The 20,099-nt window shown below is 40.9% G+C and overlaps 1 protein-coding gene across 2 annotated transcripts in view; it reads left to right on the top strand.

Annotated features, from left to right (window-relative positions):
• The first annotated feature begins 772 nt into the window (after positions 1-772).
• Positions 773-20,099, top strand: part of dagla (diacylglycerol lipase, alpha) — a 68,169-nt gene continuing 48,842 nt past the window's right edge. The window contains exons 1-6 of one of the 2 annotated variants that reach the window (XM_060876998.1): positions 773-1,458; positions 1,696-1,783; positions 12,022-12,123; positions 12,254-12,465; positions 13,201-13,302; positions 13,569-13,707. In XM_060876998.1, coding sequence (XP_060732981.1) covers positions 12,029-12,123; positions 12,254-12,465; positions 13,201-13,302; positions 13,569-13,707 — 548 coding nt within the window. In that variant the 5' untranslated portion in view covers positions 773-1,458; positions 1,696-1,783; positions 12,022-12,028. Of the gene's footprint in view, positions 1,784-12,021; positions 12,124-12,253; positions 12,466-13,200; positions 13,303-13,568; positions 13,708-20,099 lie in introns of both variants that reach the window. The other variant, XM_060876992.1, reaches the window with a different exon arrangement.

Raw genomic sequence — 20,099 nt, forward strand, 5'->3', positions numbered from 1 at the left:
CATTTTCAGTCAGACTAAAAGATTAACAGAATAACTATAAAAGATAAAGCTGTATTATTTAGTGAGTGCAGTTTATTTGGGAGGAAACAGCTGCTGAGATTCAGGAAATGCATGAGTCTGAAATTACTCCTTGTGTTTTTGTTTAGTTTTTTTATGCATAAGTGCACTACAGAGACTATGCAATAATAACATTCACAGCCAGTAGTACACTAAGTGTCCAGTAGGAAGCCGTTTCCGAAGCCTCGCTATTCACGAATATCAGTGACGCCATGTGACTCACGCAAACGTCGCAATTTGAAAGGAGTGCTTTCATGGATGTGTATGGATGCCATGTTGGGAGAATTAACCTGGGTTGGTGCTGGAGATACTGCTGGAATCTGCACAGCTGGGTAAATGGTGGTGATGTGGTGGCTTTATAATATTCTTATTAATACATAATATTCTTCGTTCATAATAGGCTTCACGTCATATAATTATTTTAAACTGAATTGCTCATTTATATAAAAAATACTTCAACTCACCCAGAATTCTTAAAAAACACACTTTCTCAGGTCCACACTGGCACGAAATAAATAAATAAATAAATTAATTAATTAAAAAAACTGTTTTATATAGAGGTTTATTTCAAAATAAATAGAATAAACGTGTGAGTATATAAGAGTTTTGACAACATTAAATTGACACTACAAGTGATGTGGACGTCAAAGTCATTATTTGGACTGATCTGGCAACCCTAGTAAGAGCTGCTACGACCTAAAGCACATAGAGTGTCGGCTGTTAATAACGCTTACAGTTTAAGAAACAGGGTTTTAGATCCAGATCTTTATCTGATTCTTTATCTGATTTTCTCTCTCTCTCTCTCTCTCTCTCTCTGTGTGTGTGTGTGTGTGTGTGTGTGTGTGTGTGTGTGTGTGTGTGTGTGTGTGTGTGTGTGTGTGTGTGTGTGTCCCATGCTACCATGCTGTTTAGTATGACATGTAGCCCAGTGTTACGCAAACTGCGTTGAAGGCGGCGATGGAAATGGAGAGAGCTGCGGGCAGGAGACAGGAGAATCCCAGCAACGCCCGTTTTCGCGGAAGCAGATCTCAGGGAAGAAGGAAGACAGACGTCAGTCCGTGCGCTGAGAGCTGAGCTGCTCCACTCTCTTGTCTTCTCCTTAACGTAGAGGAGGAAAAAACGTAAAGCAGCAGCAGTAGAAGGAGAAGTCACACCCTACCCGGGGATTACGCAGGACTCTACCCTGGTACTGCTGAGACCGACGACGCAAATGCGTAAAGACACACAGATATGAGGACAGTAGAGTCTGAGGGAGTCTAGGTCGATCTGGACCTGCTGCTGGAGATCTCCATGACCTGGCTAAGGCTGGTTTTATGGGTTCAGTCTGTAAGAAGACACTGGATCAAGGACAGGATTTCTAAGCCGTTTTTAGGGGACAGCGGACAGACTGGAACTGTTAAGGTCTGACACGGACACTTGGTTTATTGGTTCACATGAAGACTTGCTTTGTTTCTTGTGCTGATCTTATGAGGAGACTGAATTATAGAGGATGTGTTTTATAGGCATTAGCAGTCACACAGAAACCGAATATTCGTACTAAATTGTTTCATTTATGAGGATCTAGCTACATTCAGCAGGCAAGGACAGGACAGGATTTACTCTGTTAGTCCTTTTATACCACCGTTTCTCCGCCTGTAGAGACGTTTGGGTGGCGATCTGCGGAGGATGGGAGAGAGAACAGAAGCCAAAAAGACGACGGTCTCAATAAGACACCGTCCTAAAACAGGTGAGAGACTTGTTGTTGCATTCAGGCGTCTGATCCACAGCATGGATCAGCACAAGTGTTCACACGTATTCCAGCCTGTGTGCAACATCCAGCTCTTCTCATTGGTCATTCTGTGTGTGTGTGTGTGTGTGTGTGTGTGTGTGTGTGTGTGTGTGTGTGTGTGAGTGAGTGAGTGAGAGAGATTGGAGCGCATACTAATGTTCTCTGGACCCTCACTATTTATAAGCACGCGTCAGTTTCTGTCACGTCAAATGTAGATTTTATATGCAGTCGTGTTGTAAGAGCTTGTATATGCATTTACTATCCTGCAAGTGCATTGCATCACACACTGAGTGCTAATCGCAAGAATCGGGCATGCTGACACACACACACAACCACACACTCTCTCTCTCACACACGCAGATACACAAAATGCTGGGAAAAGGCAACGATGCTATCTTACAGATTTGCAAAAGCTTTCACCCATCCGGGCACATTAATGGTTCGTGGTTCTGATATTGAATGGGTTTAATGGAAGCAGTGGATTTTGTCTTCGAGGAGCGGAAATGCATTTGTGTTCATATCAAATGAGAATTGACAGAAAGGGATATGACTCTAAGGATGGATTTGGACCAGACGTACACAAATTATCACTTGTGCACAGTGTTCTCCTGAGCAGCGAGGTAAAAACAAAAAACTGCCCTATTACCTCCAAAAAGCAGTGCTCTTATGTGAGAGATGTGAAGGAGCACTGTTTGTTCTCAGGTGAAGACAGTCCCATCATGCTGTTTAAGCATGAACCAGCCCAAAAACATTACAGACAGAACCAGCTCTCTTAGGAAGAATAAGTTTAGTCTTGATAAAAATAAGTCTTGTTTCAATACAGCTGTGAGATCAGATTGAATGCAGGACTAATGATGCTGAATGTCCAATCTGGGAAAATGTAAACACTATGTAAAGGTTATCCTGAGAGACTTTAATCTGTGGATAATCTGCTGCGTGTTTCTATATCTAGATCATGATCAAGAAGGTAAATCAGTTCTGTATGTATGAAGCATTATCTTTCTTTCACATCTACAGCAAAACCTTAGCAGTGTTCACTAAAGCGGTTTCCCAGTTTAAAAAGAAGCGATCCACTTTTGATGCATTATTGATATAATACCAGTTTTGATCCAGTACTCAGTGTCCAAGCAAACTCTGCCAGGTTTTGTTAGCAGGTTATGTAAAACACAGCTAGGTGTGATGGTGGTGGTGTTTTAAACCGTGTCATAGATCCGTCTGCAGGATTGCTGCCATCCTACGCATCCCACAGAGGAGAAAATCTGATACCAAATGATTTGTTATTTGTATATTATATACACACATATGTATCTTAGTATGCTACTTAGAAACTAAACCCAAATGTAACTCAATAAACAAACAAAAGAAAAACTTTTACACCCTTTCAGTTTTTGCATTTTTTGTAAAAAGTCAAATATCCCACAAGGTCAAAACTTCAGCATATATCGCTATAGACTATAGACATTTTCATCACCTTATACATCATAATTGCATAGACACACACATTATCATCACCATCTAATCCCTACAGACAGTAACAAAGTTTATAATCTCTTTACACTGTATCTATGCCATGGACATTACAATCTGTAGACATTACAGTAGCTATAGACATGTACATATGGAGAACTCTGAAGAATTATCTTCAGTATAGCTTTTATCAAGATGAAGCCTCTGAGGTATTGAGTTATTTTCCTTAGACTGTATTATTGTCCATAAGCGACTCATCATCCCACTGAGCTACATTATCTTAGCCTAGTTTTTAGCCTAGTTTAGCCTGGAAAGTGCTTTGACTTGCCATTTGAACTAGCTAATGAGTGGATTATTTGTCCTGCACTGTGTACATATGAATGCTAATAAATACCTGCTACTTCACTGTAAATATTTATTTCTGGGTTGCAAACGGAGTATTTATTGTAAAGTCCTCGTAGTAAGGCACATGTTTAAGTGGGTGTTAAGTAACACTGCTTAATTTCCCTTGTGTTAACCAACTCACACATGCACATTTGTTATGCAAAGTAGTTTTGTAATAATGCTATAAAAGCAGTTAAGAGTACAGTGGCTTATTTTCCACCGTAAAGCTGTTGTTAAATGCAGTAATGTAGTTAAAGTCATATGCCAGAGTGTGTTTACATGGTTCTCAGCAGGTAAACAGACTCATCGTGTATGTCCACAGAGACGTGACTCCTGTCCCAGCCCTCGGTCACATGGTTTGTTTGATAACTGGGTGGTGAGAGTCTGTGTAAACATCTCAGTGCTGCTAATTTAGATAAAAACTGGAACTGAAGTGACGCACGTGAGGTAAATTAAGAAATGCACATCTGTAGAAACATCCCCCTGTTACATGCTCACAGGTATAACAGCATGACTCATGGATTATTAGACTCAATGACTGTCAAGTAATAAGAGAGCAGGTTGACTAGACTAATTTTGTAATTGTTCCAACACTCATTGACTTAACTGAGCGTCATGTGTTTCAGGAAAAAGTGAATGAAAAGGATGCAGAGCTCCATTTCAGTCAGTCAGCTTCTTCTGCCTGTTAGCATGGCTGCTCCGCCTGAGCAATGGGAAATGCACATTGGACAACAGATGACATGAACATGAAGGCACTACGCCACGGGGCAACCAGGACACATGACGGCATTTTTAATAACAGCTAGATAGTTATGTTTAGAGCTTATTATTTTATGACATTTAAATGTCTTCAGGAGAGATAAACTGAGAGGTCTGGAGAGGGAAGAGCTAAATCTGAATTAAATTGTTTAATGGAAACGTATCTAAAAACAAATAAAACGTACGTTCTTTCATTAATGTAGTAAATGTTGGCAGACTGCTGTTCTGTAAGAAGAAACATGTTGTAAACAGAAGTGTTTTATTCTTCTGATGTGTGTGCGGTTCTGAGGAAACGCTCAGCAGTTTATGTCCTCAGTGTCACTCAGATCAGATCACATCCTAGACGATGTGATTGTTTATCAGAACTCCCTCACTGTGGTTACTACTTTGTGCATTCAGCAGTTTGGGATGCAGCCCTGACTTTTTTATTTTACACTGCCAGGTGAATCCCTGCAGTTTGTTCCAGTTCTGTTTACTAACCACTAAATAACCACCTGCTTTATTACTGAAATTTTAGTTAAGAAAAGTAGTAATTTTATTGTTTTACTTTAGTGCTAAAAATTATGGGAAAAGTAAGAGATTTACAGGTTTACATTGGAGATGTACAGGGTTGAGTGTAACAGGGTTGAGAGAGTGTAACAGGGTTGAAAATAACAGTGGTGTTTTTAACAGTGATGATTTTAACAGGGCTGAGTGAGTGTAACAGGAGTGAGTGTATCAGGGTTGAGTGTAACAGGGGTGAGTGTTAGAGGGCTGACTGAGTGAGTGTGTCAGGGTTGAGTGTATCAGGGTTGAGTGTATCGGGGTGAGTGTATCAGGGTTGAGTGTATCCGGGTGAGTCTCTCAGGGGTGAGTGTAATGGGTGTGTGTGTAAGAGGGCTGACTGAGTGAGTGTATCAGGGTTGAGTGTATCAGGGGTGAGTGTAACAGGGGTGAGTGTAAGAGGGCTGACTGAGTGAGTGTAACTGGGTTGGTTGAGTGTAACAGGGTTGAGTGAGTTTAACAAGACTCACTGGTTGGAACTTTTGAACAGATCTCGGGTAAGAAGAAAAAGTTGAGTGATGATGAAGAGGACGTGCGTGTTGTTGTGCTGCTAGGCAACTGTGTGGCGACAGCAAGATGTGTGTTCAGTGAGCATGAGTGTGCACACACTGGGTGGGAACTAACCACATTTAGTAAAAGAGAAAATCTATTATTGTTATTATTATTATTATTATTATTATTATTATTATTATTATTATTATTATTATTAAAATATTATGAAACTTTATGCAGAAAGAATAGATGTGCATCACCTTCAGACACAGACACACACTCTGTAGATACTCCACTGTTTTTTTCTGATGATAAGCATCATGGATACGTGTAAGTGCAGGAATAAGAGACACGTCTTCTCTCTCACACGTCTCCAGAGTTCAGATGACGTTACACAGACTGTTTCATACTGTATTCAGCTACCGTTGTGGTTCTTAGGTGAAAGGTGTGAGGACGCCGGAGCTGACGCCGGCGCTGTCTGATGCTGGAGCTGTGTCTCTAATTTACTGACACTTGACTAGGTAGGAGTCGGTGGCATTCTGGGACAACTGCTCATGCCTGCTCTTGTTTGGTGTTAATTTAATGTGTAATGACATCCCTGCAGCTGAAATCCTTCAGTTATTGGAGGATCATCATCATCATTCAGATTCTGTTAAAATGAACTATAGAACACTGACGTGGTGAAAAAGCTCACATCACATCACTTCTGTCGTTTCCATAGTAACGGCTCCCAGTTTAAGAGAAAAACCTTTCTGTTGACTTCAATAAGGAGATGTTTATTTCACATTTACAGAAGGAGTCTCCAGTCTTCAGGACAGAGGAGATTACATGCTGTTAAATTCAGGAAAGGAAAAAAAAATAGCTGGTGAAGGAACGACTGTATAATTACATGAACAATACAATTAATGAAAAATTTTAATGCATTTGTTAATAAATTTGAGAGAACCAGTTTCACTCTCTCTCTCTCTCTCTCTCTCTCTCTCTCTCCGTCTCTCTCTCTCTCTCACTCTCTCTCTCTTACTCTCTCTCCATCTCTCTCTCTCACTCCCCCCTCTCCCTCTGTCTCTCTCTCTCTCTCTCCCTCTCTCTCCCTCTCTCTCCATCTCTCTCTCTCTCTCTCTCTCTCTCTCTCTCTCTCTCGCTTTCTCCCTCCGTCTCGCTCTCTCTCTCTCTCTCTCTCTCTCTCTCTCTCTCTCTCTCTCTCTCTCTCTCTCTCTCGTCCTCTAGTCATGCCCTATTTATTTTTCGCCTTCTTTGTCAGCACGCTGCATTCCTTTGTGTTTCTCCTTCTCTCAGTCCCACATTGCATGACTTCTTTCACTTGTCCTTTCTTCAAACTCTTTTCTTTGCCCTAAAAATGGTAACACCATTTTATCTTGTGATGATCCATCCATCTTTACCTCCATCACTGGCATCATCTCATGCTGTTGTTTTTTTCCTCCTCTCAAGCGTTTTTTTGATTCAGGAATCTGTTCGAGGAATGATACTAAAATATCTTATGCAAATAATTCATTAGGCATTTTGAACACACACACACACACACACACACACACACACACACACAAAACTAACAGTATTTTCTCATGGTCTTCATCACTCCTTTCACGTCTGTATCTCTCCATGTGTGCAGCTGCTCCTCCTCCTGCACTTTTATCTCACACATCCAGATTCAGTCTCTGGCACTAAACTGGCATCATCTCCTTTTTTTAGAATGAGGACTGTGTGCCACTCACACCCACTCTGCTCTCCCTCCGCCTTTCTTCTTATCTTCTGCTCAAACTCCCTCTCTCCCTCTCTCCCTCTCGTCTTACATGCTCTCTTTATCTTTGTTTCTTCTTCATGTTTTTCTCACTTCACTCACTGTCTTTCACTCCCACCACCACCCACCCGCTCCTTTTCACCTCTTTTAGCTGTGTGTGTGTCTATGCGCATGTGCATCTGTGTGTTTGTTCGTATATTGTGAGTTTTCTTATTCATATGTGCTCTGTGTGTGTATGTATGTGTGTTTATAAATGTGTGTGTGCATGTTTGTGTATTAGTATCTGTGTGTTTGTGTGTGTGTGTCTGCAAAAATGCATGTGTGCAGTAATGTATGTGTCCGAAAATGATGTATACCTCATACTATCTCTTTCTCTCATTTTCTCTCTCACACACACTCACACGCGCATACACACACACACACACACACACACACACAGCACATATTAATGCAGTTTTACTTAAACAGACACTTGACCACGTTTCTTGCTGTTGTGGAGGAAGTGTCCTACTTATGACACCAGAAGTGAGCATTAGTGACAATATCACTTCCTGTGTCTTAGAGCTCAGGGTGAATCCTGGGTAACGCACTGATGCATCATGACTCACCGATGCGAAGGTGGACATCGAGCTGCATATATTTTATATATCATTATAATCAATGATGTGTTTAATGCAGTTCGAGCTCGTGCAAAGCAGGCGATCTGTCCTTCAGCTGTTCACAGATTTACTCTTAAAAACCCATCCAACAGAAATGTTTGTGCTTGTTTTTGTAACGTAAAATAATCAGGATTCAACCAGGATTCAACCAGGATCTTTTCTGTTTAAGCTGTAAATAAAATAGGAACGTTTTTAAAAATCGATTATCGTTTATTCGATTGAATATTTATATTTGGTATATTTATTTTCTTCATCTCCAGCAGAGACACAGAAACCTGCAGATGTCATTCATTCCTGTTCAGTCGCAGGAGAATCTGATATTAAATATTCTGAAAAATATATAGCTTTTAAGTAACTCAAACACACACACACACACACACACACACACTTCAGTTCTGCATTTAAAAAGAATCCCATGAATAATCACAAGCTGATTATTTAGCATTTAGTAAATTAATATTAGACTATAATCAGACTTTGGATCAGACTTTGGGTATGAATTTGGGTCATTTATCAAGTACATCATCATTATATCACATTCCATTGATTTTCTATGTTCATACATGGTTTTATGTGGGTGTAGATCTCTCTCTCTCTCTCTCTCTCTCTCTCTCTATCTCTCTCATTCTTTCTGTCTCTCTGACTCTCTCTCACTCTCTCTCTCTCTTTCTCGCTCTTCTCTCTCTCTCTCTCTCTCTCTCTCTCTCTCTCTCTCTTTCACTCTCTCTGTCTCATTTCCCATTATGCTTTGCTTTGTGTCACGTTCATTGCTCCCTCGTGGCTCCTGCTCCGTGATGGACAGATGAACTCCTCCCCTTTAGAGGTCAGACCTGATGGATCAGTGTGTCGTTGCTTCTTCACAGCAGTCTGGGCTGGAGCTGGAGGTCTTAACTGGCCCAGAGGTTTTATTGAGGTTGTCTGATGTGATTCCTGCAGATAGCTGAGGAAGCAGGAGAGATATATTTCTCCCTGTATGTCTGAGTTTATTCAGGGAGACAGACACATCCTAAGTGCATTAGCTAACTCACTGTGAGAGGAAAGGAAGAGCGAAGAGCACTGATGGGTTTGTCTGGAAGTCTAACCTACAGTAATACAGTACAGTGTTTAATGTTTTCTTCCTCGACTGATACCCTGGATGTGTGCTGATGGTCACCATCCAGTTCATTAGGAACAGCAGAATTTTATCTCAGAGCTTTAAGATTTTGTGAGATGGACTCTTCAAGCTGCTGGAAACATCCCTGTGAGACTTCCGTGTTCATGCTCCGTGTCATCATGATAGATCACATGATAGCTGCAGGTGTGTGGAATCTCCTGCTCTACCACAGGTGATCTACTGGATTCAGATTACTGCATAAGACATAAGAATTCAGAGAAGACCTCAATGCCGGTGTCGTGATCATGTTGGTAGTTTGACGTTAAGCCCCACCCACACTGTCTCAGGCTGTAGTGATCTCACAGCTCCCAGTTCCAGCTGTGTTTGTGCACAGTTCTCCTGTCTGTTCCTCTTTCTCACTCTGAAACGGTGCAGTGCCGTCGGCTTGGTGTCACACTTGTTCATTTATCATCTAGGATGTGTTCCGTTTAAAAAAAAATAAAAAATCAGCAATAACCATGCATGTGTTCAGTGTGTGTGTCTGTGTGTGTTGCATTGAGGTGTGTTTATGGATTCATCTCATCACACTCCATGCTACAGAACCAGTTGACCGATTACAGGGTACGGTAACCATGGCAACCGGACAGGAGCCTCATTTTCATTGACAGTGACAAACCAACGTTGGACTAATGAACAATCTCTCTCTCTCTCTCTCTCTCTCTCTCTCTCTTTCTCTCGCTCTTGTTTCTTAGCATTTCTCTTGCTCTAGCACTTCTTTTTCTTTATTCATTCTTTCTTTTTTCTTTCTTGTCTCTTTCTGATTCTTTCAAACTGGTTTCATTTTCTATGCCTCTCTCTCTCTCTCTCTCTCTCTCTCTCTCTCTCTCTGTTTGTGTGTTTGCTGTTTCTTCTCCTTCTCTGTGCCATCTGCTCTGCATGTGTTCACTGTTTGCTGATGTCGTTCTTTTTGTAAAATGCTGCTTCTTCTCCTCTTCACTTTCATTCTTTTCCTCCTCTGTTATATTTCACATGACTGATACGTACACTCATTCTTTATGATGTAGTGATAGATGATAATTGACTCACACTCGTAATTCTGTCATTCATTACTCAGCCTTTTTTTTGCCTGAAAACCTGCCAACAGGTGAATTTCCCCAAGCGTGAACATGTGTGTGTATGTGTGTGTGTGTCTGGAGCTCTGCTATGACCTGGCAGTCCATCCGTGGTGTGTTTCTGCCACACACTCCAACATCCCGGGATAACCTCCGGATCCCTGTGACGCAGGATTTCGCTCTTTACTGAAGATGAAGTGAATTTGTACGTTTATTAAACTCACAGACGTGTAACTGCATTTTCTTAGCAGACATTTTTCATTAAAAACCTTTACATTGTTTAAATTACTGGCTTCCAGACTTCTTTGTCCTGCAACATAAAATGAGGCCAGAGTTTCAGCAGTGCAGAACATTCTCCAGACTCTCAAAGGAATGAGTAATTCCTATAAATCGTCATCCTGGAACATTTGTGAGTTTTTTCTGGAATACTGCTCTTGATAAATGCTGTGTAACGTGTCACTCGTCCTCTTTGTTTTAATGCACACGTTTAATCATCGCAGGTTTTTAGTCATTTCTTCTTCAGGATGTTAAACATGAAACGATTGTTTACTGTAGGATTAATGTGAAATTCACTTGACGTCCTTTCACCCGTTGTTCCTTATGAGCTGTGTGTGTGTGTGTGTGTGTGTGCACTGTTTTTAACACAGTTGTGTTTCTTCCTATCTGTACAGCATGCCTTCATCTCTCTGATCCTGATGCTCATTATGATGAGATTTAGATCAGCGTGTAAAGCCTCCTGGCTAGAGATTGTGTTTGCTAGTTCAGGAATGGGGTTTAGGAAAACAAACAGTCAGATTAAAGCTAGATTTTAGTTTATCTCAAACCACTATCACTACAGCATGGTGCATGTTTTAATGCTTAAATCTAGCTTTAACTGGACACTTGGCACCTGTCTGGTACAAAGATCTAGGACTCTATTTACAATGTGGCTTCTACCATCGATTAGGAAACAATGTCACAGTTAAAACTCATTAAACTACACACGATTTACACCTGAACTTAGCTAAGCTACGGCAAACAACCATTTAAAAATGTAGCTAGCTACATTGCATGCTGAGGAGAAAGAATTATCTAACGCGAAACCTGAGGAAGTCAACATCATTGCACAAATTAAATATTTATATTGACTGTCCAGTATATGCTATAACGTTTCATCATCATCATTCTCATCATCATCATCATCATCATCATCATCGGGTTCACTCCACTATTCTGGGATTAGTTTGTTTCTGGACAAATCTAGCTAGTAGTTTTTGTTTTTTCCGATGGTACCTCCTGCTGCTCAGCACTCACCTGTCACTCAACAGAGCCCAGCCAATCAGGTAATGGGGTGTGGTCTCGCTCTGCCCTTTTCCACATACGAGACCTCACAGACTCGCACGATTTCCAGTGTCTCTGTGACTGACAGGAGAGACAGCAATGACACAAGCTGTTTTTTTTCTTGCTTGGGTCATGAACTGATGTGTTTTTTTGTTCTGTTGCACCACTTGGCATCCAGGATCTATCCAGATAATGTTCAATAGAAATGTCAGCGACAGAGGTCACAACCTTTCAGAAAATTTAGCAATGTTCATAATAGTGCATTGATACACAATTCATTACACTCATAAATGTTGATGACTCTGGACATGGTGGCGCTCCATGGTCCTGTTCTCATGTCTAGAAGAATGGAACCTCCATACAGTAGTGTGTAGTATTAATTACATCACAGTGGGTTTAAACTGGATGTAACAGTTATTAATGCACGCTTAAGCCTGTGATTTCTCAGTAAATTCCTGATGGTTTTGTGTGTGTGTGTTTGGGTGATATGTGCTAGGTTGTCAATCCACTTGTCTGCATGTGCAGTGAGTAAACACTATGTTTATTTGTTCTGTCATTAACTTGAATGTGTGTGTGTGTGTGTGTGTGTGTGTGTGTGTATGTTTCAGGGCAGTGATGCCAGGCATGGTGATGTTTCGGCGGCGCTGGTCAGTTGGCAGTGATGACCTGGTGCTGCCTGCACTCTTCCTCTTCATACTGCACTGCATATGGTCAGTGTGTGTGTGTGTGTGTGTGTGTGTACAGGATAAAAAGGTATTACTGCATTTTTTTTCACAGAGAACATGTAACTAAAGTTTAATTATTTTAAATTGTCATGGGGTTTTCATGGTTTGTTCCTAGGCTGGTGGTGCTCTCAGTGGTTCTATTCGGTCTACCGTACGGTTCTGATCAGTCCTGCTCCGTCACGCTGGTGGATCACGGTCGTGGATACATGGGCATCCTGATCAGCTGCCTGATCTGTGAGAGTGCCATCATGTGGCTGAGCATGAGAGGCAGCATCCTGTACACGCAGCCTAGAGAGGCCGTGCAGTATGTGCTCTATATACGGCTCGGTACGAAGGATCACACACACTCGCGCACACACACACACACACACACACACACACACATACACACACACACATACACACACACATACTGTACACACACCACTAATTCTCACTTTCAACCCTTCTGCTGTGTTTGACTGACCCAGTTCTAATGAAGACACAATGTTCTCCTACAGCAGACTGAAGAACTCCACAGTAAACAGTGTTTATGTGGATAATATACAGAGTGTGTAACTGATGCTGGTATCTGACACTGAATTGTGAAAAACCTCAAACGATCTGCAGGTCTCTTTACATCATGTCTGTGTTCCATGCAGCATGTTTGCCAGGTTTCAGCCACATTTGCACCCCAACTACATCTCAGCAAATTATTTAAAACAGCGAGTCAGACCTTCCTGTGGGTGGAGAAACAAGGTGCACACACATTAATCCCTCTTTAAATCCCTCTTTTTTACCTGAGCAGAGACACACCTCTTCACATCTCACACACACTGTCTACAAGGGAAAGAACATCAGCGTATAATTGTCAAATAATTGATTTTTAATCGTTGGACACTATGAAGTTGTCGTTAGGTTGTGAATGACTTTATGAAGGTGAACTTTAGTGGGACAGCAGACATACAGGATATATACAGTACAGTGGGGTTATATGGATGAGCCGCTATTAACACACACTTCCAATGTATTGAGGTGTGTGTGTGTGTGTGTGTGTGTGCATGTGTGTGTGATCTCCCTCAGCTATCCTGCTGGTAGAGTTGGTGTATGCAGTGGTTGGGATCGCCTGGCTGGTGCAGTACTACCAACCCTGTTCTGACGTCACGGCCAAAAACCTCGCTCTCGGTCTGAAACAGACACAGACATATATATATATATATATATATATATATATATATATATACACACACACACACACACACACATTCATATTCTTTCTTTGTTTCATTTCTGTCATTTTTTTCATCTTTTATTCTCTATCTTTCTTGATATAACCTGGTCTGTTTGTATTCCTTCTCACCATCTGTCCATCTAATCAATCAATCAATCAATTATTTAATCAGGCAATCTACCAACTCTCTGATGAGATGTTTTGTGTGTGCGTGTTACAGGTATTGTGGTGTGTAACTGGTTAGTGATCTTCAGTGTGTGTTTCACTATGATGTGCACCTTTGACCCCACGGGAAGAACTTTTGTCAAACTAAAAGCCACACGCCGTCGCCAACGCAACCTGACAACATACACACTCAGGTACAGCACACACACACACACACACACACACACATACACACTCAGGTACTGCACACACACACACACACACACACTCGTGTACAGCACACACCACACACACACACACTCAGGTACAGCAGACACACACACACACACTCAGGTACTACACACACACATACACACTCAGGTACCCCTGCTAAAAAAACCAGCATTGCTGGTCCAGCATAAGGTATGTTTTGCATGCTGGGACCAGCTTGGGATGGTGGTATGCTGGTCCAGCATTAGATGCTGGTGTGCGGGCCGACCAGCCTGGGATGCTGGTGTGCGGGCCGACCAGCCTGGGATGCTGGTGTGCGAAAAAGAGAAGTGTGCTGGTCAACATATGTTCTCTTTTGGATGCTAGTATAATCCCAGCAAGACCACAACATTTGTTGCATATCACATTTCTTAGTGCATATTCATAGTTAAATAAAGACCAAGACAATTTTCTAGAGAATTGTATGGAAGCGTATTGCATTCACTTGAGTAAAAAAATCTACTCTGTTTTTCTGAATTAACGACTTAATTATCTCAGAATTATGAGAGAATTTTTCAGGAAAAAAAATTTTTGCTCTGTTTTTCTGAATTAATGACTTAATTATCTCAAAATTATGAGATAATTTTTCAGGAAAAAAATCTTTGCTCTGTTTTTCTGAATTAACGACTTAATTATCTCAAAATTATGAGATATTTTTTCAGGAATAAAAAGTTTTTTGCTCTGTTTTTCTGAATTAACAACTTAATGTGGATTGCATGGAAGTAAACATGTCCCGCCTTTCAAGTTTAATCAGTTGAACCGATATGGTATGCTTCACGGATATAAGACGATGCATCTGAAATGCATTCAGGCTGGCAATGTGGTGACACAAGAGACAATCAGGCAATTGTTGAAAATACTGGATCCCCATGGAGTGCAACTGAGGCGCCGGAATCGTCTTCGGCGATGTTTGTATGATAATCCAGGCCCAAACTTTTTATGGCATGTTGATTCATATGATAAACTCAAAACATATGGGATCTGCATCAATGGTGCAATCGACGGGTTTTCACGAATGGTGATACGGCTACCGTGAAGCATACCATATCGGATCAACTGATCCTAGAGACACACAGCAATGTCAAGCAGATCAGAATATTCTTTTCGTCTGAACAGGCGCAAAGTCTTGAGGTGTCTGCGCAAAGTTGACGCACTAACAACAATACCATTTATATTACTTAAAGACAGCAGTATCTCCCAATGTCTCAAACCCAAAGTAAAAGTAAAGCTGCAAGCAGCATTTCCCGGGGTTCAAGCGTTTAAGGCCTTTAGGGAGTTTAAGGCCTTAATGGATTTTCAAAACTTTAAAGCCTTTCAAGACTTTAGGGCCTTTCAAGACTTTAGGTCCTTTCAGGCTTTTAAAGACATGTGGAAACAGATTTGATGTTTTATAGACTTTACGCATCTAGATCAATTATGAAAAAGACCATTTATAGCTAATGCAATCCATTGGAAATATATGGTTTATATATCTTTTCAACAATTATAGTGCACATCACATTATTCACTTATATTATACAGGTCACTTGTATTACACTGCTCATTTACATTACACAGCTAACTTGCATCACACAGCTCACTTTGATTACACAAGTTACTTATATAACCCTGCTCAGTTTCATCACAGTGCACACTTTCATTGTATAGCTCACTGGCATCGCACAGCTCACTGGCATCACACAGCTTACTTGCATCACACAGCTCACTTGCCTCACACAGCACACTTGCATCACACTGCTCACTTGCGTCACACTGCTCACTTGCATCACACTACTCACTTATGTCACATTACTCACTCCATTATTTGTAACCTATATGCAATTACGTCAGTAATGGTAAAGCCCATTTACAGCCAACGCAGTCCATTGAAAATACATGGTGTGCAGCTTTTTGCCAATTACAGCGCCACCTATCGTCCGATCAAGATAAAACTTGGCATGATCGTTAAAGGTCATATGTCACATGTGCTCAATGAGGGTCGTATAAATTAGCCTTTTCGTTTATGAGTTATAGGCTTTGAATTCTTTTTTGCCACGCCCATTTCATAAATAGTCCTTTAATGGCAAGCCAAAGGATAAAGTTCCACTTTTTTTTCGATAATTATTGACATTAAGACTCCAGAGAATATTACTGCACTGTATTGGTCTCGATCAGGCGAAAAACCTAGGACTAGTTCGCAAAAGTAGGTTTTTCACCTTATTAAGAATAATTAATAAACAATTTGATTGACAGCATTGGTCCAAGAGGCAAAGTTGTTCAGTATGTGGAGACCTATCAAATGACATCAATATTGTGTGTATTTATTAAGCACTACGTGATTACAGAGGCGTAAAACTCTTTAGCACCAACTAGTGGCCGATTTCTTTCAAATGTCTTACAGACCTCTAGGACCACGTGTCGAACATGCCCACCGAGTTTCATTCCGATAGGCCTCCATTAACCTTGTCTAATTGGTGCTCAAACTTCATTGGCCGATGGCGGCCATGTTTTTTGAGACACACCAACGTCCTTACATAGACTTAAGGCACCTTGGAGAAAGACACTGCACACCAAGTTTGAAGTCAATCGGACCAACACTTGCATAGTTAGAGCTGTTTTTAGTGATTTTTCTGTCATAGCGCCACCAAGTAGCCAATCGCCGCGGCTTTTGACCTGTGATGTCAGTTTGACCTCTTTCACATGTGTCCCAAGTTTGGTGTTGATAGCTCATTTAAATCTTGAGTTATTGGCATTTTAGTAAAACTGGCTCCTCACAGTCCAAACGTTTTGGGGCCCCTTAAGGACCCTGAATCAAAATTTCAACTTTTTTTCGATAATTATTGACATTGAGACTCCAGAGAATATTACTGCACTTGATTGGTCTCGATCAGGCGAAAAACCTAGGACTAGTTCGTAAAAGTAGGTTTTTTAGCTGATCAAGAATAATTAATGAACAATTTGATTGACAGCTTTGGTCCAAGAGGCAAAGTTGTTCAATATGTGGACAGCTTTCAAATAATACAAAGCACTTGAGATTTGGACATACAGTTTAGGAGTTATGGGCACAAACGCATTGAGGGGCACTGAAGCGCCCCCTATTGGCCGATTTCGCTGAGTCCTTGGGCCTGAGTAACTGTGACCAGTACTACCATCTGACCAAGTTTGAGCTCTCTAGGCCTTACGGTTGGGGCTGCACGACCGTTTGTAGGGCGGAATAATAATAATAATAATAATAATAATAATAATAATAATAATAATTAAAGCTGCAAGCAGCGTTTCCCGGGGTTCAAGCGCATAAGGCCTTTAGGGAGTTTAAGGCCTTAAAGGATTTTCAAAACTTTAAAGCCTTTCAAGACTTTAGGGCCTTTCAAGACTTTAGGGCCTTTCAAGACTTTAGGGCCTTTCAGGCTTTTAAAGACATGTGGAAACAGATTTGATGTTTTCTAGACTTTACGCATCTAGATCAATTATGAAAAAGACCATTTATAGCTAATGCAATCCATTGGAAATATATGGTTTATATATATTTTCAACAATTATAGTGCACATCACATTATTCACTTATATTATACAGGTCACTTGTATTACACTGCTCATTTACATTACACAGCTAACTTGCATCACACAGCTCACTTGCCTCACACAGCTAACTTGCATCACACAGCTCACTTTCATTACACAGGTTACTTATATAACACTGCTCAGTTTCATCACAGTGCACATTTTCATCGTATAGCTCACTGGCATCACACAGCTTACTTGCATCACACAGCTCACTTGCCTCATACAGCACACTTGCATCACACTGCTCACTTGCATCACACAGCTCACTTGCCTCACACAGCACACTTGCATCACACTGCTCACTTGCGTTACACAGCTCACTTGCATCACAGTACTCACTTATGTCACATTACTCAATTAACACACATTACTCACTCCATTATTTGTAACCTATATGCAATTACATCAGTAATGGAAAAGTCCATTTACAGCCAACACAGTCCATTGAAAATACATGGTGTGCAGCTTTTTGCCAATTACAGCGCCAACTATCGTCCGATCAAGATAAAACTTGGCATGATTGTTAAAGGTCATATGTCACATGTGCTCAATGAGTGTCGTATAAATTAGACTTTTCGTTTATGAGTCATAGGCTTTGAATTATTTTTTGCCACGCCCATTTCATAAATAATCCTTTAATGGCAAGCCAAAGGATAAAGTTCCACTTTTTTTTGATAATTATTGACATTAAGACTCCAGAGAATATTACTGCACTGGATTGGTCTCGATCAGGCGAAAAACCTAGGACTAGTTCGCAAAAGTAGTTTTTTCACCTGATCAAGAATAATTAATGAACAAATTGATTGACAGCATTGGTCCAATAGGCAAAGGTGTTCACTATGTGGAGACCTATCAAATGATATCAATATTGTGTGTATTTATTAAGCACTACGTGATTACAGTGGCGTAAAAACTCTTTAGCGCCAACTAGTGGCCGATTTCTTTCAAATTTCTTACAGACCTCTAGGACCACGTGTCGAACATGCCCACCGAGTTCCATTCCGATAGGCCTCCATTAACCTTGTCTAATTGGTGCTCAAACTTCATTGGCCGATGGCGGCCATGTTTTTTGAGACACGCCAATGTCCTTAAATACACTCAAGGCACCTTGGACAAAGACACTGCACACCATGTTTGAAGTCAATCAGACCAACACTTGCATAGTTAGAGCTGTTTTTAGTGATTTTTCTGTCATAGCGCCACCAAGTGGCCAATCGCCGCGGTTTTTCACCTGTGACCTCAGTGTGACCTCTTTCACAGGTTTCCCAAGTTTGGTATTGATAGCTCATTTAGTTCTTGAGTTATTGCCAATTTAGCAACAGTTGGCTCCACCAGTGTTCAAACATTTGGGGGCCCCTTAGTGACAATGAATCAAAATTTACACTTTTTTTTGATAATTATTGACATTAAGACTCCAGAGAATATTACTGCACTGGATTGGTCTCGATCAGGTGAAAAACCTAGGACTAGTTCGCAAAAGTAGATTTTTCACCTTATCAAGAATAATTAATGAACAATGTGATTGACAGCATTGGTCCAAGAGGCAAAGTTGTTCAGTATGTGGAGACCTATCAAATGATATCAATATTGTGTGTATTTATTAAGCACTACGTGATTACAGTGGCATAAAACTCTTTAGCGCCAACTAGTGGCCGATTTCTTTCAAATTTCTTACAGACCTCAAGGACCACGTGTCGAACATGCGCACCGAGTGTCATTCCGATAGGTCTCCATTAACCTTGTCTAATTGGTGCTCAAAGTTCATTGGCCGATGGCGGCCATGTTTTTTGAGACACGCCAATGTCCTTACATCCACTCAAGGTACCTTGGACAAAGACACGGCACACCAAGTTTGAAGTCAATCGGACCAACACTTGCATAGTTAGAGCTGTTTTTAATGATTTTTCTGTCATAGCGCCACCAAGTGGCCAATCGCCGGGGTTTTTGACCTGTGACCTCAGTTCGAGGTCTTTCACATGTGTCCAAAGTTTGGTGTTGATAGCTCATTTAGTTCTTGAGTTATTGCTATTTTAGTAAAACTGGCTCCTCACAGTCCAAACGTTTTGGGGCCCCTTAAGGACCCTGAATCAAAATTGCAACTTTTTTTTGATAATTATTGACATTGAGACTCCAGAGAATATTACTGCACTGGATTGGTCTCGATCAGGCGAAAAACCTAGGACTAGTTCGCAAAAGTAGGTTTCGGACAAAATGCGCTATAGCGAAAAAATTTTAATGGCGGAAATTAAATCGGAGATATACATATTTTAAGTCATGAGCCAAGGAGTCCAAGGATATAAAGCACTTGAGATTTGGACATACGGTTTAGGAGTTATGGGCACAAACGCGTTGAGGGGCGCTGAAGCGCCCCCTATTGGCCGATTTCACTGAGTCCTTGGGCCTGAGTAACTGTGACCAGTACTACCATCTGACCAAGTTTGAGCTCTCTAGGCCTTACAGTTTGGGCTGCACGACCGTTTGTAGGGCGGAATAATAATAATAATAATAATAATAATAATAATAATAATAATAATAATAATAATAAAAATCCTACCGAAAACAATAGGTTTCCAGCGCTTCGCGCTAGAACCCCTAATAATCCTACCGAAAACAATAGGTTTCCAGCACTTCGCGCTTGAACCCCTAATAATTAAAGCTGCAAGCAGCATTTCCCGGGTTTGTTTAAGCGTTTAAGGCCTTTAGGGAGTTTAAGGCCTTAAAGGATTTTCACATACACAAAGTGACCCCCAAGTCACATACACAAAGTGACCCGCAAGTGACATACACAAAGTGA

The sequence above is a fragment of the Tachysurus vachellii genome, chromosome 1 (assembly GCF_030014155.1).
Source record: "Tachysurus vachellii isolate PV-2020 chromosome 1, HZAU_Pvac_v1, whole genome shotgun sequence".
NCBI lineage: Eukaryota > Metazoa > Chordata > Actinopteri > Siluriformes > Bagridae > Tachysurus > Tachysurus vachellii.